The 18625-nt window shown below is 47.7% G+C and overlaps 1 protein-coding gene across 1 annotated transcript; it reads left to right on the top strand.

Moving 5' to 3' along the window:
• The first annotated feature begins 424 nt into the window (after nucleotides 1–424).
• golgb1 (golgin B1) lies at nucleotides 425–18408 on the top strand. The gene is made up of 22 exons (XM_013140165.4): nucleotides 425–513; nucleotides 1320–1409; nucleotides 2298–2480; nucleotides 2762–2875; nucleotides 3015–3182; nucleotides 3296–3418; nucleotides 3576–3689; nucleotides 4329–5196; nucleotides 5494–5570; nucleotides 6750–6819; nucleotides 7347–12552; nucleotides 12687–13110; nucleotides 13193–13426; nucleotides 13685–14512; nucleotides 14666–14838; nucleotides 15400–15559; nucleotides 15751–15867; nucleotides 16130–16264; nucleotides 16375–16475; nucleotides 16612–16683; nucleotides 16926–17022; nucleotides 17296–18408. The coding sequence occupies exons 2-22, from the start codon at nucleotides 1329–1331 to the stop codon at nucleotides 17434–17436; spliced, it is 9486 nt and encodes a 3161-aa protein (XP_012995619.3). The 5' UTR covers nucleotides 425–513; nucleotides 1320–1328; the 3' UTR covers nucleotides 17437–18408.
• The last annotated feature ends 217 nt before the right edge of the window (nucleotides 18409–18625 follow it).

Here is an 18625-nt window from a genome sequence, read left to right as displayed (position 1 = left end):
AAACAGAAGCAGTGTACTGTGCAAACATTGTGGTCCATTTCACCACCTGCACACACCAGCTCACAGAACGACTCACAAAGGCCACAAACACTGTGGTGTAGTGTGCAAGGAGAAGGAGGCCGCGTCCCAATTGTCTACAGTGGTTGATGATCATATTGACCCGTGGGTCATGATAGCCCCCCATCCTAAATGCTGGTGTGTGGTTTCAAATAAAAACGTAATCAAGTATTTAGAGTTGTATAAAAAACATTATCTGATAAGTATTTTTTTTTTTTTTAAATGTCCATGTTCCTTCGAAGTACTCAGGAAAAAATGAAAACAGTCCTGCAATTTACAGAACGCCCCTTTCTGTCGCGCAGAGTAGAATATTCCTCCCACTGGCCATTTTGGCCAATCGCTGTTCTGCAAGTTTTGTTTCCGGGATCTTTGGTGATGTGGCTATGTTCAGAAATCCAGCTGAAGAGATTTATCAAATAAAAGGCAGAAACAGGTATCTGAGAAGCAATAACACAGGTTAGTCCCTCGTTCTTTAAACTATCAGCACCTAATTTCCCAGAGTTGCATTATAGAACAGCTGCCACGCGCAGCAAAAAACAAGGCAAGAAGATGCATTTTAGGCAGTTATCCTTGTTAGCCAGCTAGCTGCTTGTTTACGAGACAAAAAAGCCAACTCTTCGTTAGCTAAGTCTCCGAGATAGTAAGCTGTGTTGTTTTTACACAAGCGCAAGCCATATAGCATAGTAATTCCGATGTATATGCATTAAATACTCTTACTATTATTGTAGACAGCATTGTCAAATTGCTCAGAATGTAAGCCATCCATCTAGCTATATATCCAAATAATCTTTGCTGTTCTGGACGAGTAGAGCGGTCGAGACGTAGTGACGCAGCCGCAGTCGAATGACCGTATTGTTCGGCGGTACTCGGTCCTGTCCGGCGTTACTCGAATCTTGGTGCCCGCTCCACCAGCAGATGTTTTATTCCAGAACTGGGTCACTAAATAATAACACCACTGATAATGCCATTATTTGCATAAGGGATGATCGACTTTCCAAAAAATTATTTATTGTAATACTCCGTATTAACCCCCTCATGTATGACTTTTAAAATCCATTGTAGGACCGTTTGAAATAGCCTGACACAGGGTGCCAACCAGTTTCTTCTCTCCTGCCAATTTCGAATAAAATTGCCATGCCAAACATGCCTACCGTTGCGCACAAACAGATTCTGGCAATCATTGAAATACCCTTTTGTCGGATCTTGACACAGGTCCCACTAGTCCAGATAAAAGTCTGATACTGCTGTTTTTGTTCTACCAGTCTCGCTACATGTTCAGCCGGCTGTCCCAGGGCCTTAACAATGTCCTGCAGGAGCTCTCTGGGGATGAACCCCCAGATGGAGACCCCCAGGTAAGAGAGCCTCCTTTAACTCCTCTTTGGTTTAGAGTATGTGAAATGTATGTGGTCCTGTGCTTGTGTTTATAGCGTCAGAGTAGGGGGGGGGGGGCTTCTATTTTAATTATCAAAAATCTGTTGGGGTGTGCTTAAGCAAGGCACTTAACCCTTATTGCTCCTGTAAGTAGCTCAGGATGAATGCATTTGTTATATTTCTAAACTGTAGATATATCTAATTCCCATATGTTTTGTATTTTTTATATATAGGCATTATTAAATTAATTAACATTAATTGACCCTATAGCTGTCTCTAAGGTACTGTCACAAAAATAGGTACTGTGAAGCTCTGGTGAACTCCATGCCAAAGGGGGTTAAGGCAGTGCTGGAAAATGATGGTGGCTACACAAAATATTGACACTTTGGGCCCAATTTGGACATTTTCACCTAGGGGTGTACTCACTTTTGATGCCAGCGGTTTAGACATTAATGTCTGTGTGTTGTGTTATTTTGAGGGGACCGCAAATGTACACTGTTATACAAGCTGTACACTCACCACTTCACATTGTAGCAAAGTGTCATTTCTTCAGTGTCACATGAAAAGATATAATCAAATATTGACAAAAATGTGAGGGGTGTACTCACTTTTGTGAGATACTGTATGTCCAGTCATAACATTTCTAAAGGAGAATTTCTTTTGAAAAATCAAAATGTAACTCTAAAATAATTGCAGGTGTATTTTAAAGTGGGCAAGGCTTGAACCTTGAACTCTCATTCACTTGACGAATCTGATCCTAGATCCACACACCACCTCTTTGTGATGCTCAATAAACACTTGTCCTGTTTTGATGTTAACCACGGCTGGTTCTTTATGTTCTCCTGTATTTTCTCCCTGTGGCCCTGCAGCAGGACATGTTGGTTCCCCAGCTCCCCCCTGGAGAGCCCCCTGGGGCCTCTGAGGAGTATGGGTCGCGGGCGGAGGAGGATACCCTGGAAAGGCTGGCGCATCTGGAGCAGTTGACTGTGCAGCTCAAGGAGGTGGTCAGAGTAAAAGACAGCCAGCTGGCCACTCTGGAAACACAACTCAAGGTAAGGCCTCTAAGTCTGTGTGTTTGGTTTTGTAGGCCTGCGTGTGTTTTCACTTTTTAAAGTGTGTGTGTTTGTGGTTGTATTTGTATGTATGTGAGACATGAGTACAGTAGTTGTACATGATTTATTTTTCAGTCCTGTGTGGGTGTGGTTCTCAAAACATGAATTGCTGATGTGCTGCTTGTCAAATAAGATGGTTGTGGTCAGTGATTATACCCAGACAATGTTGTGGTTGCTGGGATACAAGTTTGAATGCTGTGTTGTTGTTTTTTTGTGTACAGAGTGAGAAGGAGACCGCTGAGGCCCGTTTCACTAAACTTAAGTTGCAGGCCAAAGCCAAGATGGCTTCTCTGACCAAACAAATTGCTGACCTCAAGGGGCAGGAGGGAGCAGCAGTAAGTCCTATCAGCATGGTTCTGATATGCTTGTTTAGCTGGTATTATTATCCATTATGCTGATATTCCTAATGCCAGTGTGATCTATGCTAGGCTACATTGTCTGATCTGTTACATTCATTTGATCTATTTCCCAAAGAGCTCTCCGGACAGCTCATTCACCAGCTCAGTGTCTGTTGTGGAGGAGGAACTCCAAGAACTGAAGCGGAAATTAAGGGAGGCGGAGTCCTCCGCTACGATCCTAGAGGAGCGCCTCCAGATGTCCGAAAAGGTCCTGCATGAAAAGGAGGCGGCGCACACAGAGCAGGTGTCCATTTTGGTTTTGTTCTTTCCAGTTTCTATGAACAGTTTGTTTGGATGTCGTTCTGTCGAGGAGAAGGTTCTGGTCACTGGCTGAGGGATGTGTTGTTGTCCCGTTAGGTCCGTGTGCTCCAGGCGGTGGTCTGGGAGAAGGATGTGCGTTTCCAGGAACAGATCCAACAGCATGAGGAGGAGCTGCTGAGGGTCACAGGGCAGATCCAGAACGACATTGAGCTACAGCAGGTACGCGCTTGACTCACTCCATAACTGATGAATTGATTGGAAAGGACTCTATACTGGGTTGCGTGGTTGTTCCATTTAGCTTCTTAAAACGTCTGCTCTAACTGTAAGTCGCTCTGGATGAGCCTTAGTGTTTGTTTATGCGTGTGTGTTTCACTAGGCTTTGCGCGTAGCCCAGCGGCGCTGTGAGGAGCAGGAGGAAGCCATGCGATCACGCTCCCAGGTCCTAGAGATGCTACAGGAGGAACTGAACAATGCCGACCAGCAGAAACAGGTACGAGCACATTACTGACAGGCCAGCACGGATTTCTTGTCTAAATGCCAAATCCCTGCTTGATTAATACAAGCGACAGGCAAGACATAGCCACCTGGGGGACTGTTTTACAACTATTCTTTCCTACAAAGTCCACTTGTCGTCTAAACGTCTCTGGATGATCACTTTCATTTGGCTCGTGTCACTCTTTTGTACATTAGTGGTGGTTATTTATCTCCCGTTATTGTTATCAGTATGGGAAGGTTTCTAAAGAGCAATCACAATCTGTTAATGCCTGAAATACATGGGATCACTAGAATACCTTGTATATTAGATGCATCTCTAGGAGTGCTAAAGCTTAGAGTGGGATTTAACAGTCTTGACGCTTGCATCACAAGAGAAGAAATATTTTTTTATTTCAGTGAGTGTTTATTGTTTAGTCCAATTCAAAAAGTGACCATTTAATACTGCTGAAATGTTTACAAATCATAAAATCAATAACAGGGTAATCATTGTGTATGAACCGAGGTGTAATCCAGAGCCGAGCATGTTTATTTTAAAACGGTTGGACATCCTTCTCTTGACTTGAATGTCAATGTCTGGTGGTACTGGTCCAGTTAAGCTACTCCTTATGCCCAATCCCGGTCTTCTCCCTTACAGATACTTACTGCTCAGTTCCGTCAGATGGAGGAGCAGCTGGCTGATGCTAGCAGGCAGAGGGAGGTGGACAGGCAGCAGTGGACCGAGCGCTCCAGCCAGGCAGAAGCAGAGCTGGTGACCCTCCAAGCTAACCTGGAAGCTTCAGAGAGGGACAGAGCGGGCCTAACTACCAGCTTGGAGGCCTCCGAGCGGGACAGAGTGGCCCTGACTGCCAGCCTGGAGGTCTCCGAGCGGGACAGAGTGGCCCTGACTGCCAGCCTGGAGGCCTCCGAGCGGGACACAGTGGCCCTGACTGCCAGCCTGGAGGCCTCAGAGCGGGACAGAGTGGCCCTGACTGCCAGCCTGGAGGTCTCCGAGCGGGACAGAGTGGCCCTGACTGCCAGCCTGGAGGTCTCCGAGCGGGACAGAGTGGCCCTGACTGCCAGCCTGGAGGTCTCCGAGCAGGACAGAGTGGCCCTGACTGCCAGCCTGGAGGCCTCCGAGCGGGACAGAGTGGCCCTGACTGCCAGCCTGGAGGCCTCCGAGCGGGACAGAGACGCCCAGATGGAGGAGTTAACAGCAAAACTGGAGTTGGCCACTACAGAATGGGAGAAGGTGGCCAGCCAAGAAGAAGTGGCTAGGTTGGAGAAGGAGCTGACTTTGATAAGAGAGGAGCATGGAGAAAGCCAGAGGACAGGAAAGGCCTTGGCTGAGCTGTTGACAGGCCTTCGTTCTCTGCTTGATGAGGGTACAGAGGAGGACCCTGTGCCCACTGACCCGGCCCTGTGCTTGGCTACACTGCAGGCCCACCTGGAGAGGTTGAAGGTGGAGCAGAGTGTGAGCGAGGAGCGCTGTGTGCAGGTCACCCAAGTCATGGAGACTTTGCAAGGTTCATTAAATAAATTTTGTTTACACTGAATACAAATAGAAGCACAGTATATTACATTTTCAGATATTCTACAGTTTACATAAGGAATTGAGTCCATTGAAATAAATGTATTCAGGCCATAATCATTGGGACTTTATATTGGAGATATAATATTTTTGTGTAAAAAAAGGGACCAACACTTTATATGAGGCATTTCTATTTTGTTCAGTGTTTTTGAAAATCTGATTCATAACTGTCCAACAGATGGCTTTCTTGCAGTGTATTTATTCCATGTTCACTGTATTGTTAATCTTTCAGAACAACTGGATAGGAGCACCTCAGAAGGCAATAAGGCAGTTGCCAGGATACAACAGTTGGAGCAGCAAATTGGAATGGTGAGTGAAGTGAGCCTTCAAACAGAAAGAATGATCAGGGGTGGTTATGACTACTACATTTATTTAAGGAGTCGATGCTGTTAGCTTGTTTTGAGTCATTCACTAACCTGAAAAGAAACAATGAAAATATACCATGGGAGCTTATATTGTTGTGTTATCCATTAACCTGAAAAGACAGATTCTCTTTGTGGTATCCGATTGCTAGATTCCCTGATGTTGTTCACATTTGGTTTTACACTGATGCTTACAATTTACATCTATTTCTGGTACAGTGTAATTAAGGTATTTTGTTGCAACTTAAACCTATGTAACAAGCTTGTGTACTGGGTTGTGACAAGGAGTAAAACTACAATGGGGAGGTTAGTATTTTTTCACTGTTTAGCAAATTCAGTTGATGTGGAGGAATGGTTTGGAGGATGTGTTGCCTTCTTAACCCCAAAAGCTAAAATCGCATCACAGGCTATCTTTGTATTTCCCCTGACAAGTGCAACTTCAGCTTGTTGGGATTGCACTGAGGATGAGTCAACTAATCCCCATGTGAACCAAGACTGATGCTACTCTGACCCTATTTGTCACAATGATTTCTCACGGTGTCATTTTATTCAATGTAATTATGTTTGTGTTTTAGGCCAGTTGTCTTTCGAAATTGAATTGTTGACTGTGCAGAGTCACAGTAGAAAGCATCAATCCCTTTAGGCCTCTGTGCTGTAGGTGTGTACATCATAGTCTGATCTATTATGATCTACTAGTGTCCTGGTATTTCTTTGGCTGTGAGGACTGCCCAGTCAGCAGAGTGAGTGTTAGACATGCTTATTCATGTGGGGCACTCTGACTGGTCGCATGTCCAATAGTCACTGCTCTGACCACTGGACATGTCTGTCAGGAACTAGGCTATCAGGGGGGACAGTCTGAGGATGGGTGACTGGAGTTAATGCTGAGGCAGAATGTCCTCCTGCCATTTGGGTCAGGAGAAATCCTAATCCCCTTTTCACAGATCCCTTTTTGTGCCTCGTGCTGACCTTCACACCCTGGGCAATAAGCACTACTGTATTGTCTAACTACCTACCAGCTGGGTAACACCCAACTCAATGTTTAATGTAGTCCAATAGAACTGTGTGTAGACAATAGAAACTGTATGTTATATAGTAAATAACTCGGGCGTTTGACTTTCCCTCCTAGGCTGATGGTGAGTCACTGGCCCAGCATGCGAATAACCCATCTGTTGAGGGTGTGTGTGATTCTGAAAAAGGTGAGAAGACTTGTTTTAAAGTACTGCGTGGTGTTTAATTCTCTGAATCTGAAAGCCAGCCAGTAGGACTTTGACTAGTCATACATCCTACAAGCACAACCCTCCACTGAATTATTTGCATCGGCTTGGACACTGTGTGCTGTCACCGGCACAGCTAACAACTGAGGCAGGGCATAGTGACGCTCTTGTGGTTAAAGGTCTAACCCATTTTGCTCAGCCTGACTAAAGCTGAAAGACTGGCTTAGGGTTTGGTCAACACAATATGTTGGTACTATGTCAATACACATGTAAATGGATGAATTATTTTCAATTCAATCTTGAAAGAAACTAATATCTAGGCCCTGTCGTGAACTACTAGGAGGTTACACTAGAACTAGTTTATTTGTATTTATAATACATAAAAATAATAGAATGAAACGTATTATTACTTGAGTTTTTTACTGCAGCGTTTCCCATATGGTCATTCAATTGAGTAGTTATTTTAATATAATGTGGCTATTACTTTTTCTTTTTACTGTTTTTCCCAGACCGGATATTGGCTCTGGAACAGCTTTTACTGGAGAAAGACAATGAATTGGCTTCCTTGCGAGAGCGTTTTGCACTGGCTGAAGAGCAGAGCTGCAATGACTCATCAAATATAGGCACTGATCCAAATGTAGACCAGAGTGAGGAGACCGCCATCGCCGCCAGTGAATGTCCTTTAGTGCTGCCAGACCTGCTGGAAGACACCCGGGAGGAGGACACCACCCTGGTGGGAGAGGACAGCTCCATTCTGTCTATCTCTGCTGATAACGAAAGCAGCCCAGAGCTCGTCCAACCACAGTCTGACTCTACCGAAGAATCTAAGGGGGCCTCCTCTGATGAGATGGTCACTAGCAGTGACTCTGAAGTGGCTCACAGCAGCTGGACCCTCCTAGAGGCTCTCAACCAAGATGAAGGTCAGCAGTGGCCCTCCGTGGTGCAGGACTTTGGTCAGATCCAGCTGCAGTCCTGGGAGGAGAATGGCTCTGAAACGGTAACGTCCACAGTACAAGTGGAGTCCTCATCGGTCATCATCAGTGAGACTGTACAGGTGCACCTCAGCCAGCAGGGGTCAGCTCACTTTGACTCTGATTCCACCACTGGAAACGTGTTTCCGCAGGCCCAGGCTGATGACCTGGACATGAGGTACGGTGAGCTCATGGCTGAGCTCCTGAGTCTGAGAAAGGCTGCCTCAGAATCACAGGAGAAAACCCAAAGGCTGGAGGAGGATATTCGGATACTAGCAGCTGCCAAAGATGAGGCAGAGTCCCGGGCCCAGACATATGAGGAAGAGCTCCAGTCAGCCAGGTCAGAGATATACACAGAGGCCCAGCACAGTGGATTTGAGGTGGAGAGGCAGAGCAGGGAGATGCGTCTCCTAGAGGAGCAGCTAGCTAGCCTGCAGACAGAAAGCAGCTCAAAAGAGCAAAAGATCCAAGCCCTGCAGGCAGACCTGGAGCAGGCTAAGCACTGTCTCTCTGAGCAGGAGGGCCAGGCCAGGATGCTGAGTGCCCAATTGGAAGACAGGGAGATGAACTCTTCCGAGCTTGAACAGAAACTCCAGGACATGGAGGCTAGCCTGCTTGAGTTTTCCAAGGATAAGGATATAGACAAAGCTTTACTGTCTGAAAGGGACACTGAGATTAGCAAGCTGCAGCAGTTCATCACCCTGAAGGAGCAGGAGATGATGGAGCTGAGTGAAGGCATGTCTGCCAAACTGGTCCAGGCAAGTGAGGAGAAGTTCCTGGTGAGCACTGAGGTCCAGAAACTGAAGGAAAAGATATTTGTGCTTGAGAAAGCTGGAGAGAAGGAGGACATAATAGGGGAAAGAAATGTAGAGGAAGCTGAAGAACTCACTAGCTTAAGAAAGGACAAAGAGGATCTGACAAACCAAGTAGCTGCCATTAAAAAAAGGTTGCAAGCAGCCCTGTTGCAGCGCAAAGAGCTAATGAAAAAAGTTGCAGAGTTTGAGAAAGGGGCAGATCAAACTAAAGAAAAAGAAGGGAACATGACAGCAGAAGACTCTGCAAGTGTATTGGATTTAGAAAAAGAAAGAAAACAAGAGGTTTTGAGCTCTGAGATTATTCCTGAAGATTTCAGACACATCCTGAGGTCCAAAGAAGAGGCCATGGAGGTTTTGGAACATAAAATCAGCCAGCAGGATCAGCTTCTGGCTGAGACACTTGCTATTAACCGAAGGCTGACGGAGGTAGCTGAGCAGACTGTAGAGGCTGACACCTCAAATGAACTCGCCAGATTGCAGTCCCACGTGTCCTCACTGGAGTCAGACTGTGAAACACTGCAAAAAAAACTCCAGGATGCCCAGGACTTTCGCAAAGACACCATCCGTAAGGCCAAAGAGAAGGACAGGCACTACCGCGAACAGCTGAAGCAGCAGAAGGAGGAGTACAATGGGCTGTTGGAACGTTTAAATGAGCAGGCTGGGGAGCGAGATGGGCTGGTGAATAGATTGAGAGAGCTTGAAGAACTGCAGACACAGAAAGACGATAGAGTCGAGAAAAAAGAACATGCAGAGCTGGAGACCAAAGCTGGAGAGAAGCTGGAGAAGCCAGCTGCAGGGGACTGGGTCCAGGAAGACTGGGTGGATTTTGCTACCTCTGAGAATGAAGCACAACAACAATCTGATGAACCTATTCCCTGTGTGGAGGGACCCTCTCGACTAATTTCGGCTGAAATGGAGGCCTCGTTACACGCTCTGAAAGACGAGGTCCAGGCTTGGAAGTCATCTTGTACAGAGCTGGAGAGGCAACTACAGGATTGCCAGGATACCTTGTCATTCAAGGAAAGTAAGCTCTTAGAGCAGGCCAAAGAGCTGCAGGCCCTCAGAGAGAAAGAAAGCCAGATTGATCATGTCTATGAGGAGTTGGAGGCTCTGAAGGAGAAGTGTCTTCAGGCTCAGACCTATGCAGAGACTGTGAAAGCAGAGATGGAGGTTACTGCCAAGGGAGCCTCCACAGACTCTGCTGAATCCTCCATCGCTGTCTTGCAGGCAGAGGTGGATGAATTCAAACAGTTCCTGACTAACAAGAACAATGAGATCATGGAGCTTAGCCAGCAGCTGAGTGAGCAAAGCTCCCTCCTCCAGTCCATGCAGGAGACAGTGTCTGAGAAAGACCACTTGATTGCCTCTCTGCAGGCCGGGCTGAAAGTAGAGCAAGAAAAGAGCCAGAGACTGGAGGCAGAGGTACCCCACAGGCAGGAGGAAGAGAAGGACAGTGAGGCTAAGATCATGCAGCTTCAGCAGAAGCTCAAAGCTGCCCTCATCTCCCGCAAAGAGGCCCTCAAAGAGAACAAGAGCCAGAAAGAGGATTTGGCCTCCTCTAAACAAGTCATAACTGAACTTCAGCAGAAGATGGAGTCTAGAGAAGTTGAGCTGGAGAAGCTGAGAGCAGAAAGAGAGAAGCTAATAGAGGAAGTTGATCGGACTTTGGTGGAGAATCAGGGCCTCGGCGCATCCTGTGAGAGCCTCAAGCTGGCCATGGAGGGTATGCAGACCGAGAAAGAATTCTATAAAAGAGAGGCTGAGACAGCCAAAGAGGAGGCTGTCCAGGCATGCAGAGAATTGGAGGAAAAGATGCAGGGAATGAGGGATGAGTATGAGACACTGCTGAAGTCCTATGAGAATGTGAGTGATGAGGCAGAGCGTGTCAGACGTGTGCTGGAAGCTGCTAGACAAGAGAGGAAGGAACTAGCTGCTAAAGTCAGGACTCACCAGGCTGCCTGTCAAGAGGCTGAAAGGCAGAAAGAGGAGGCCCAGAAAGAAGTGGACACTGTCAAAGACAAGATGAGGAAGTTCGCCAAGACTAAGCAACAGAAAATAATGGATTTAGAGGAGGAAAATGAAAGACTCCGTGAGATGGAGGAAAACAAAGGCACAGGAAATGAAGACAAGGCTCTCAAAAGAGAGCTTGACAGATTCAAAGAGCAGCTTGAGGCTATTAAAGACGACTTGAAATCTACTACAGCACAGAGGGACTCCCTCGAAGAGCAGGCTCTTAAATTAAGGGAGCAACTAGCTCAACAGTTAGAGAATAGGGAACAGTTAGCATCAGTTACAACCCCCAGCTCCCATGTTGTAGTGGAGGAAACTATTATTGCCCAGCAGTCTAGTGCCGGCATAACTGAAACTACCCAGGAACCAGTTGCGAGCTGCAGCCTGAACGTAGAACTACATACTCAGGCCATGGAGTCTGAGGTAGCACCACATGAAAAGCCCTCAGTTAAAGAGACCATGGGAACAGAAATGACTGCATTGCTTGAGGAGAAATTGAGGGAAACGGAGGCAGCCCTACAGTCAGAAAGAGAACTGAGACAGGAGCACGAGGCTGAACTCACTGCTGAGCTGGCCTCTCTGGAGCAGCGCCTTCAGGAGAGTAAAGAGAGGGAACAGTCCCTGAGGGAGGAGCTGGTGAAGCCGGAGATGCCTCAAAGTGAACAGGTGCTAATTTCAGAAAAACTAAGAGAAATGGAGGAATCACTAAAGTTAGAGAGAGAACAGTGGCAAGTATGTGAGGCTGAACTCAAGGCTGGAATAGCTGCTCTGGAGCTGCGCTTACAGGAGAGTACAGAGAATGAACAGAGTCTTATTGTGGAGAGCTCTAAAAAGGAAGCCCAGCTTAAAATGCTCCACAGCAGACTGGAGGCAGAGAAGGATGACCTGGAGGAGCGTCTGATGAACCAGCTGGCCCAGCTGAATGGCAGCATTGCTGGCTACCAGCAGGATGCAGCAGACAGCCGAGAGCGCCTCACAGAACTGCAGCGGGAGGTGGAGAGGCTGCATAAGGAACAGGCTGAACTGGAGGCCCTGGTTAAGAGCGAGAAGGACCAGGCAGCTAGGCTGGAGGAGGACAAAAGGCAGGCCCAAAGAGAGAGGGCAGAAGCGGAGGCCGAGTCTGGGAAGCACAGGGAGCTGGAGCAGCAGCTTAAGTCTGCCCAGAGGGTGAAAGAGGGCAGCCAGAGCCGGGCAAAACAGCTGGAGGAGCTGTTGAGAGAAAAGCAGCTGGAGGTGCGCCAGATGCAAAAGGACTGTATTCAGTACCAGGAAAGGATTAGCGAGATGGCCAGGGAAGGGAAGGCTCTGCAGCTGAGCAGCGATGAGCTCCACAAAGAGCTGGGACGAGCATCTCTGGAAAGAGACAAGGTCACAGAGGCTTTGAAGAACACAGAGGCTGAGCTCTCCAGCTTTAAAGCCCAGCTTGTTGAGGCCCAGAGGGATGCCAGTCAGGCCCAAGCTGAGAAGAGAGCCTTTGAACAGGCCGCTCTACAGAGAGAGAGTGAGCTGAAATTGGAGGCAGAGCAAACTCTGGACTCTGTTAGGTGCAGGCTAGGAGCCGAGCTAAAGCAGATCGAGCTAAGGCTGGAGGAGTCCTACCGGGAGAGGGAGAGAGAGGAGGACGCCACTCGGGAGGCCAAAGAGATGGCTGACACCGCTAAGAGACAGAACCAGCAGATGCAGTCCCGCCTAGATGAGTCTCTGGCCCGACTTGCGGCCTTCTCCCGCTGCATGTCCTCCCTGCAGGACGATAGGGACCGGGTGCTGGATGAGACTCGGCAGTGGGAGACTCGCTTCAACAGCACCTTACAGGGGAAGGAGGCTGAGGTTCAGGAAGCAGAGACCCGGGCCAGGGATCTAGCTGAACAACTGCAGAAAGAGACTGCTCAGAGAGAGGAGCTACAGCTTACAGTGGACAGGTAAAAATGGCTGCTATAATAAAATAATTCTTTATACATTTTGTATCATTATTTTTTTACTGAAGTATACTGTTGTGTTTGTGATCCACTATACTGTCTTATTTAATATGTTTGATTTATAATTTTTTATCCAGACTTCAGAAAGCAGAAGAGCAATGGCAGCTTAAGTGGGAGCAGTTTCAGAAAAGATCCAGTGAGAACCAGGCTGCCTTGGAGCAGGAGAGGGGGGAGCTTCAGAAGGCCCTAGCCCAGGCAGAAGGCTCCTTATCTAAAGCCCATGCTCTGCTGGCCTCCCTGGAGAGCGAAGCTGAGGGGCTCCGTCACAGAGCCCAGGTCTTGGAAGAGGCAGTGGAGAAGCTGCAGGGCGAGACCAGTGAGGCAAGGGCAGAGCTGAGGGAGAGGGAAGCAATGGAGAGGAGACTGGCTCTGAGTGTGGAGCAACTGGAGACAGACCTACACTCCTCAAAGACCCTGACGGAGAGCCTGCAGACAGAGCTGAGTGAGAAGGAGAGGAGAGAGGTGGAGCTGTTGGGGGAGAAGGAGCAGGCTGTGACACAGGTCTGTTAGGTTGTTTTAATCAACTTGAAAACGTCTAAATCCTTTCCTCTACCTCATGAATGTTTCAATACTTGTTCCCTAGGCTGCAGAGGAGGCCAGGAAGGAGGCCGATGCCAGTTCCCGCAAGGCTGAAAGGGAGCTAGAGGAGAGGAGAGAGGAGGTGCGGGGTCTGGAGGACAGGCTGCGGAAGGCAGAGGAGGGGAGCAGCCACAACAAAGCCAAACTGGATGCCTTCACCAAGGCCATGGGCTCTTTGCAGGATGACAGAGACCACGTTCTCAGCATGTACAAACAGCTGGAGGAGAAACATCTGCAGGTAGATTTAAGATCTCTTTTGAAGGGATTTTAAATTTAAATGTTTCTTATGTACCGAGGCATTAATGACAAGGCAACAACATTATCTGAACTTTGCCTTCATACGAATTTGTTGATTTATGTTCGCCCATGACTTCTCAGCGAGTAGCTGAACCAGAACATAGTGAGAACACTGATATTAGAAATTCAATAATTTCTAGATGTTCTTTATGCCTTCCATGTGTTACGAGCTGTTGGTATATATAATGTTGTTTTCCAGGTAATGATGGATAAAGACAGTCTGATCCAGGAGGCTGCTGGGGAAAACAACAGTCTGAAGGAAGAGCTGCGCTCCCTGTTAATTCAGAGAGACGACCTCCATGCAGAGAAGGCCCAGCTTTCCGCCCAGCTGCACGGCTACAGGGACCACCTGACCCAGGTCCTTACCCTGAAGGACTCCCAGCACAAGCAGCTCCTGGCCAGCCACCTGGAGCGCATTGCTAGCCTGGAGAAGGAGAGAGAGAAGCTGGCAACCATGGTCCAGAGGCCGGAGGGCCCCGAGGCTTTCGCTCTGGAGGTGGAGAGAGAGAGCCTTAGCCAGGCTGGTGATATTCTAAGTGAGCAAGTCAAAGACGCTCCTGGCGCAGAGGTGGAGAAGCTCAGGGAGCAACTGCAGGCCTCCAGAGCCCAGGTGGAAAGCCTAGAGGACAGCCTGGCTCAGGAGAGGCAGGCCCACGAGGCTCAGACCAAGGAGCTGAGAGAGCTCCGCTGGGAGGGAGGGGTGACACGCACAGAGTCAGAGACAGCCGCTGAGAGGGTGGCCGAGCTGGCCCGCGACCTGCTGACCATGGAGCAGAAGCTACTGGAGGAGAGGGAGGCGGCGGGCCAGCTCCGGGCCCAGAACCAGGCTTTTGGCCAGGCCATGGCATCGCTGCAGGACAGCAGGGACCAGGCCCTCAGCCGGGTCCAGGAGCTCAGCCTCCGGCTGGAGGAGATGAGCAAGGCAGGGGGTCCACAAACAGCCACGGCCGGCCCTGGAGGGTCCTCTTCAGAGGTGTGGGGACTGAAGAATGCCCTGTCAGCCCTGCAGAACGACAGAGAGAGACTGGTATGGCCAGATATTATATACGTTCTAAACATTCGCAATAGATGAGCTACTAGCTCAACCGCAGTATTGGTGGCACCACAGCCTACACGCCCTGGTGTGTTTTCATTCAACACGGCCGCCGTAACACAAGCTTTGTTTCTTCACGCCCCAAAGTTGGAGCAGATGCAGCGGCAGCAGTCGGAGCTCACTCGACTCGGGGGAGGAGATGTCTCTAGGCTCAGCCAGGAGCTAGAGGAGGAGAGGAGGAGGGCTGAGGAGATGCGGCACAGGGTAAATGAGCTGGAGGACCTGAGGCAGAGGGAGAACCAGGAACTGGAAATGCTCCGGTGAGACCTAGTGTTTGCGTGGCTGCCCTACAAGCTGCAGTCTGTTCTTTCATACCATGAGTCTGGTGTTAACGGTTGCTGTTCATGCAAGGTCCCTACTGATGTGAGGGAGATGGTCTCACTGTCTGCACGCATTAATTAAGGTTCTGCTGTCAGAGGAAGTTGCTTTGCTGTTAATGTTTTCCTGCCTGATGTTGTTGTTGTTGTGGGAAGGATGAAAGGAGCTGCAGGTATTAGACGTGGACTTCCCATTCAACCACTGTATGGCTTCCAGAGAGCCTGGCATGTGGGATGTGGGACATGGCTAGTGGCCATGGTATTTGTTATTCTCTGTCACAGTATGTCTTACAGTACATGTCCAGCAGGACTGTCCTGGAGTAAAGCCAGACTGCTGACTGGATACTGGTCTGTTTCAGCTGTTTTCAGGGTAGCCTGGCCACGTGGCAAAGAAAGCTGCTTCATGTGTCCCTGAGTGTCTGCGCATTGATAACCTTTTGATATCAATTTGACTTGTGAATTTAAATGAAGTATTTTGTGTTCGTTTGTGTGTTTTCTCTCCAGGCTGGAACAGATAGACTGGCAGACCCAGGCAGAGCTCCTGAAACAGCAAACCTTGGCCACCCTGTCAGCTCGTGACCACGAGGTCCGCCGGCTCGGGGCTATGTTACAGGAAGCCAACACCTCCAGGCCCAAGCTACTGGAGGAGCACTATCAGAGAAAGGTGACAGAGACATATGGTCTTAACTACTTAATCTCACCAGAGATTAGTGAGATGGCTAAAATCATCTACAGCATTGATGTTACAAGGTACACTATTAGCGGCGTACATTTGGTGCATACTGGACAGTGTTGTCTACACATTACATTTTAGATGTACATTCTTTCTTTTTTCGTCACTTTCTTTCTACCCAGGCACCTCTTGGGACAGACTTGTCATCTGAAGTTCAGGTCCTTCATTCTAAATCCGAGAGTGGCCCACTGAATGAGCTGCAGCTGCGAGAGCAAGAGATTACAGGGCTCAGAAACCAGGTAGAGATATACAGGCCACTCCTCTTCATGTCACCTATAGGCCCTATGGCCATCTTGTTTTACTATAAGATGTCTGACCACTAGCAATCATCAGCGTCTCGTTGCATGCTTGCATGGAAGACATGCTAGCAATGGATGTCTAGCTCTTTATTAACTGTCTTTCCCATTTTCTTTCAACATATTTTTTATTTTCATTTGTTATTGTCTGTGGTGTGTTTATGTGTAGCCTACTGAGTCCCTTGCTCTTCCTAACTCCCCACAGTTATCGCAGGTTTTTGAGGAGAATCAACATCTCTCCTCCCAGTTCCGAGGCAGTTGCCAGAGGCTGGATGAGTCAGAGAGCCGCTGCATGGTCCTCCAGAGGCAGCTCCGGGAACTGCATGAAGACAAGAGCAAGGTCAAACCCTATCCCTACATACTAAATACATACCAAACATGATTCCAAAGAGGTTTTATGCTGTATTGCACAGAGGAATTAAATTATGATTGGTATTTGCCCTTCTCCAGGTTACAGGGGAATTGGACAGTGCCCCTGGGGCCCCTCAGCAGCACAGTGGGCCCTCAGAAAGTGAGGGCCTCATGGCTGAATTCAAAGAACTCCAGCACAGGTACCACTTCTCAGCCACACGACACCTCCCCTCAAAGACATACATTATCTCTATCAGTCACATACATTATCTCTATAGCCCACGGTAACGCAAGCGTGCCCAGCATTCTGATGTGTATTTGGTTTACCTCTGTCAGACTGGATGAGGAGCAGCAATATAGGATGCTGGTGGAGCAGCAGCTAATGGCTTCCCAGGAACGCTTCAAACGGTAAGAGCCATCATCACAGCTTCGAGTCACATGACCAAGGTCCTCCTCTTCATCCGCCTTACAGCATGGCGGCGTAGTGACTCGCTCACGTGTCAGCTCACCGCTCGTACTCTGGCAGGCTCTATGGAGATGTTATGCAAGAGACGCTTCTGTCCAGAGTAGTTTTTTCGATGTATTTGTTTAAAACAGTTTGTGCTGGCAGGAGTTATTTACTCAGTGTCTCTCTCTGTCACCTGCTTTAGGATCAACCAGGGCGATTGGCAGTCGGCCCACAAAGGCCATTTCACTTCTTCTGAGTCAGCCGTCCTCATTGAGCCACCAGGAGGCTCTGTCACCCGGGTAAGAACCAACGGCGAACCCTGATTCATACTGGATACATTACGTACACAAAGGTCAAGTCTCCACTGTCGAATAGAAATGGTGTGTTAATACTGCTGCTGCTTCCTGTAATGTCTGAACTTCTGTCTCTCTCTCTTTGTCTCTTCATCTCTCTGTTTGTCTTTCTCTCTGTCTCTCCCTGTCAATCTCTTTCTCTGTCAATCTTTCCCCCTCTCTCTCTCTGTCTCTCTCTTTGTCTCTCTCTCTCTCTCTCCCTCTCTGTCACTCTACCAGATACGGAGCAGCAGTGGCCCTGGGCTGGCGCGGATGCTGCGTGTGGCCTTCTGCTCCCGCCAACGTACTCCTCTGCTGGTGTCCCTCTACTTGCTCACTGTGCATGTGCTGCTTCTGCTCTGCCTGGGGGGCTACCTCTAGGGACAGGAGTGAGGGAGAGATTAACGGGAGTGTGACACAGACCTACCCGCAGCCCAGACACACGTCATTTTACTGTTACATTCAATACTTTAGAATAGTTGGATGTCTCAAAATGAGACACACACACACACACAAAGGATTTTGATATAGCACGCATACTGAAATGTGTCTTAGCCTGTAAGCGAAAGGGAATAGCTTTGATATACTGGTAGTAAGAAACACCCACTGCCATCATTCAATACGTTCTGGTTAATGTACTGTATATGATCAGTCACATTAAAAGTAGAAGAATATCAGTAATGCGCTTCCTCGGAAGGTTTGTCTATTTTCCTTCTATAAATAGTTTGCAGCTTTACATTCACCTTGAGAGATATGGTAGATTCACAGCGTGTTTAGTTTTATTCACGCAAGTTCTATTAATGGTGTTTTAGGTGCCTTTAGATTTGGAGGACTCAAAGCTTCACTTTATATCTGGGTGGTGGAAGGTGTGGGTTCTTTGGGTCAGTTTGTGTCTCTCTCATTCTCTTATGTTCATGTGCACAATGGACATCAACTTGTGTGACCTGTTATGACTACATTCCCACCAAGTTATTTATTTTCTTTCTTTTTCATTAAGAAAGAGTTTGAACATGTGATATGTATGGAGTGTGTACAGTTTGTGAGTGTAATTGGTGAGGGTTATCCAAGCGGTTTCCAGTGTATGCCATTGTTGTACAGGTGAGGGTTTTATTGTGTTGACTTGATTTGTCATTCTGGAGCAATGTTTTCCATTCCAAATATAATCATATTGGTATTTTTGTTTTCTGAACTTACAAATCATGTCCTTCACTAATTGAATGCACTCATGTAGCATTATTTCTTTGTCATGCATTTAAAATGTGAACTATAATTATAGTCTCCATCTTAAAAAGCTATTACACTGTAAGGTAAATGCAACACTGCTGGTAAAAATGTCTACTCAATAACTTGTCATTGTTTGTTGTTGTCCCGCCTCACTTGTAACCCACTTTCTTTCTGCTGTGGACTTCTACTGTTAATCATCTTTGGCTAGACTGTTTCATGGGGAGTAGAATCAATGATAAGAATGACTAATGGTGTTATTAGTCTTTCACCACAGCCTAAAGAACTAGAGGGCTAGATTTGTACCTGCCATTTTCAAGAAGGAATAGATAGAACATTGCCAGTTAAA

The sequence above is a fragment of the Esox lucius genome, chromosome 23 (genome assembly GCF_011004845.1).
Source record: "Esox lucius isolate fEsoLuc1 chromosome 23, fEsoLuc1.pri, whole genome shotgun sequence".
Classification (NCBI taxonomy): Eukaryota; Metazoa; Chordata; class Actinopteri; order Esociformes; family Esocidae; genus Esox; species Esox lucius.
The sequence above is the reverse complement of the archived record's forward strand: the minus strand, read 5'-3'. Positions and strand labels throughout refer to the sequence as shown.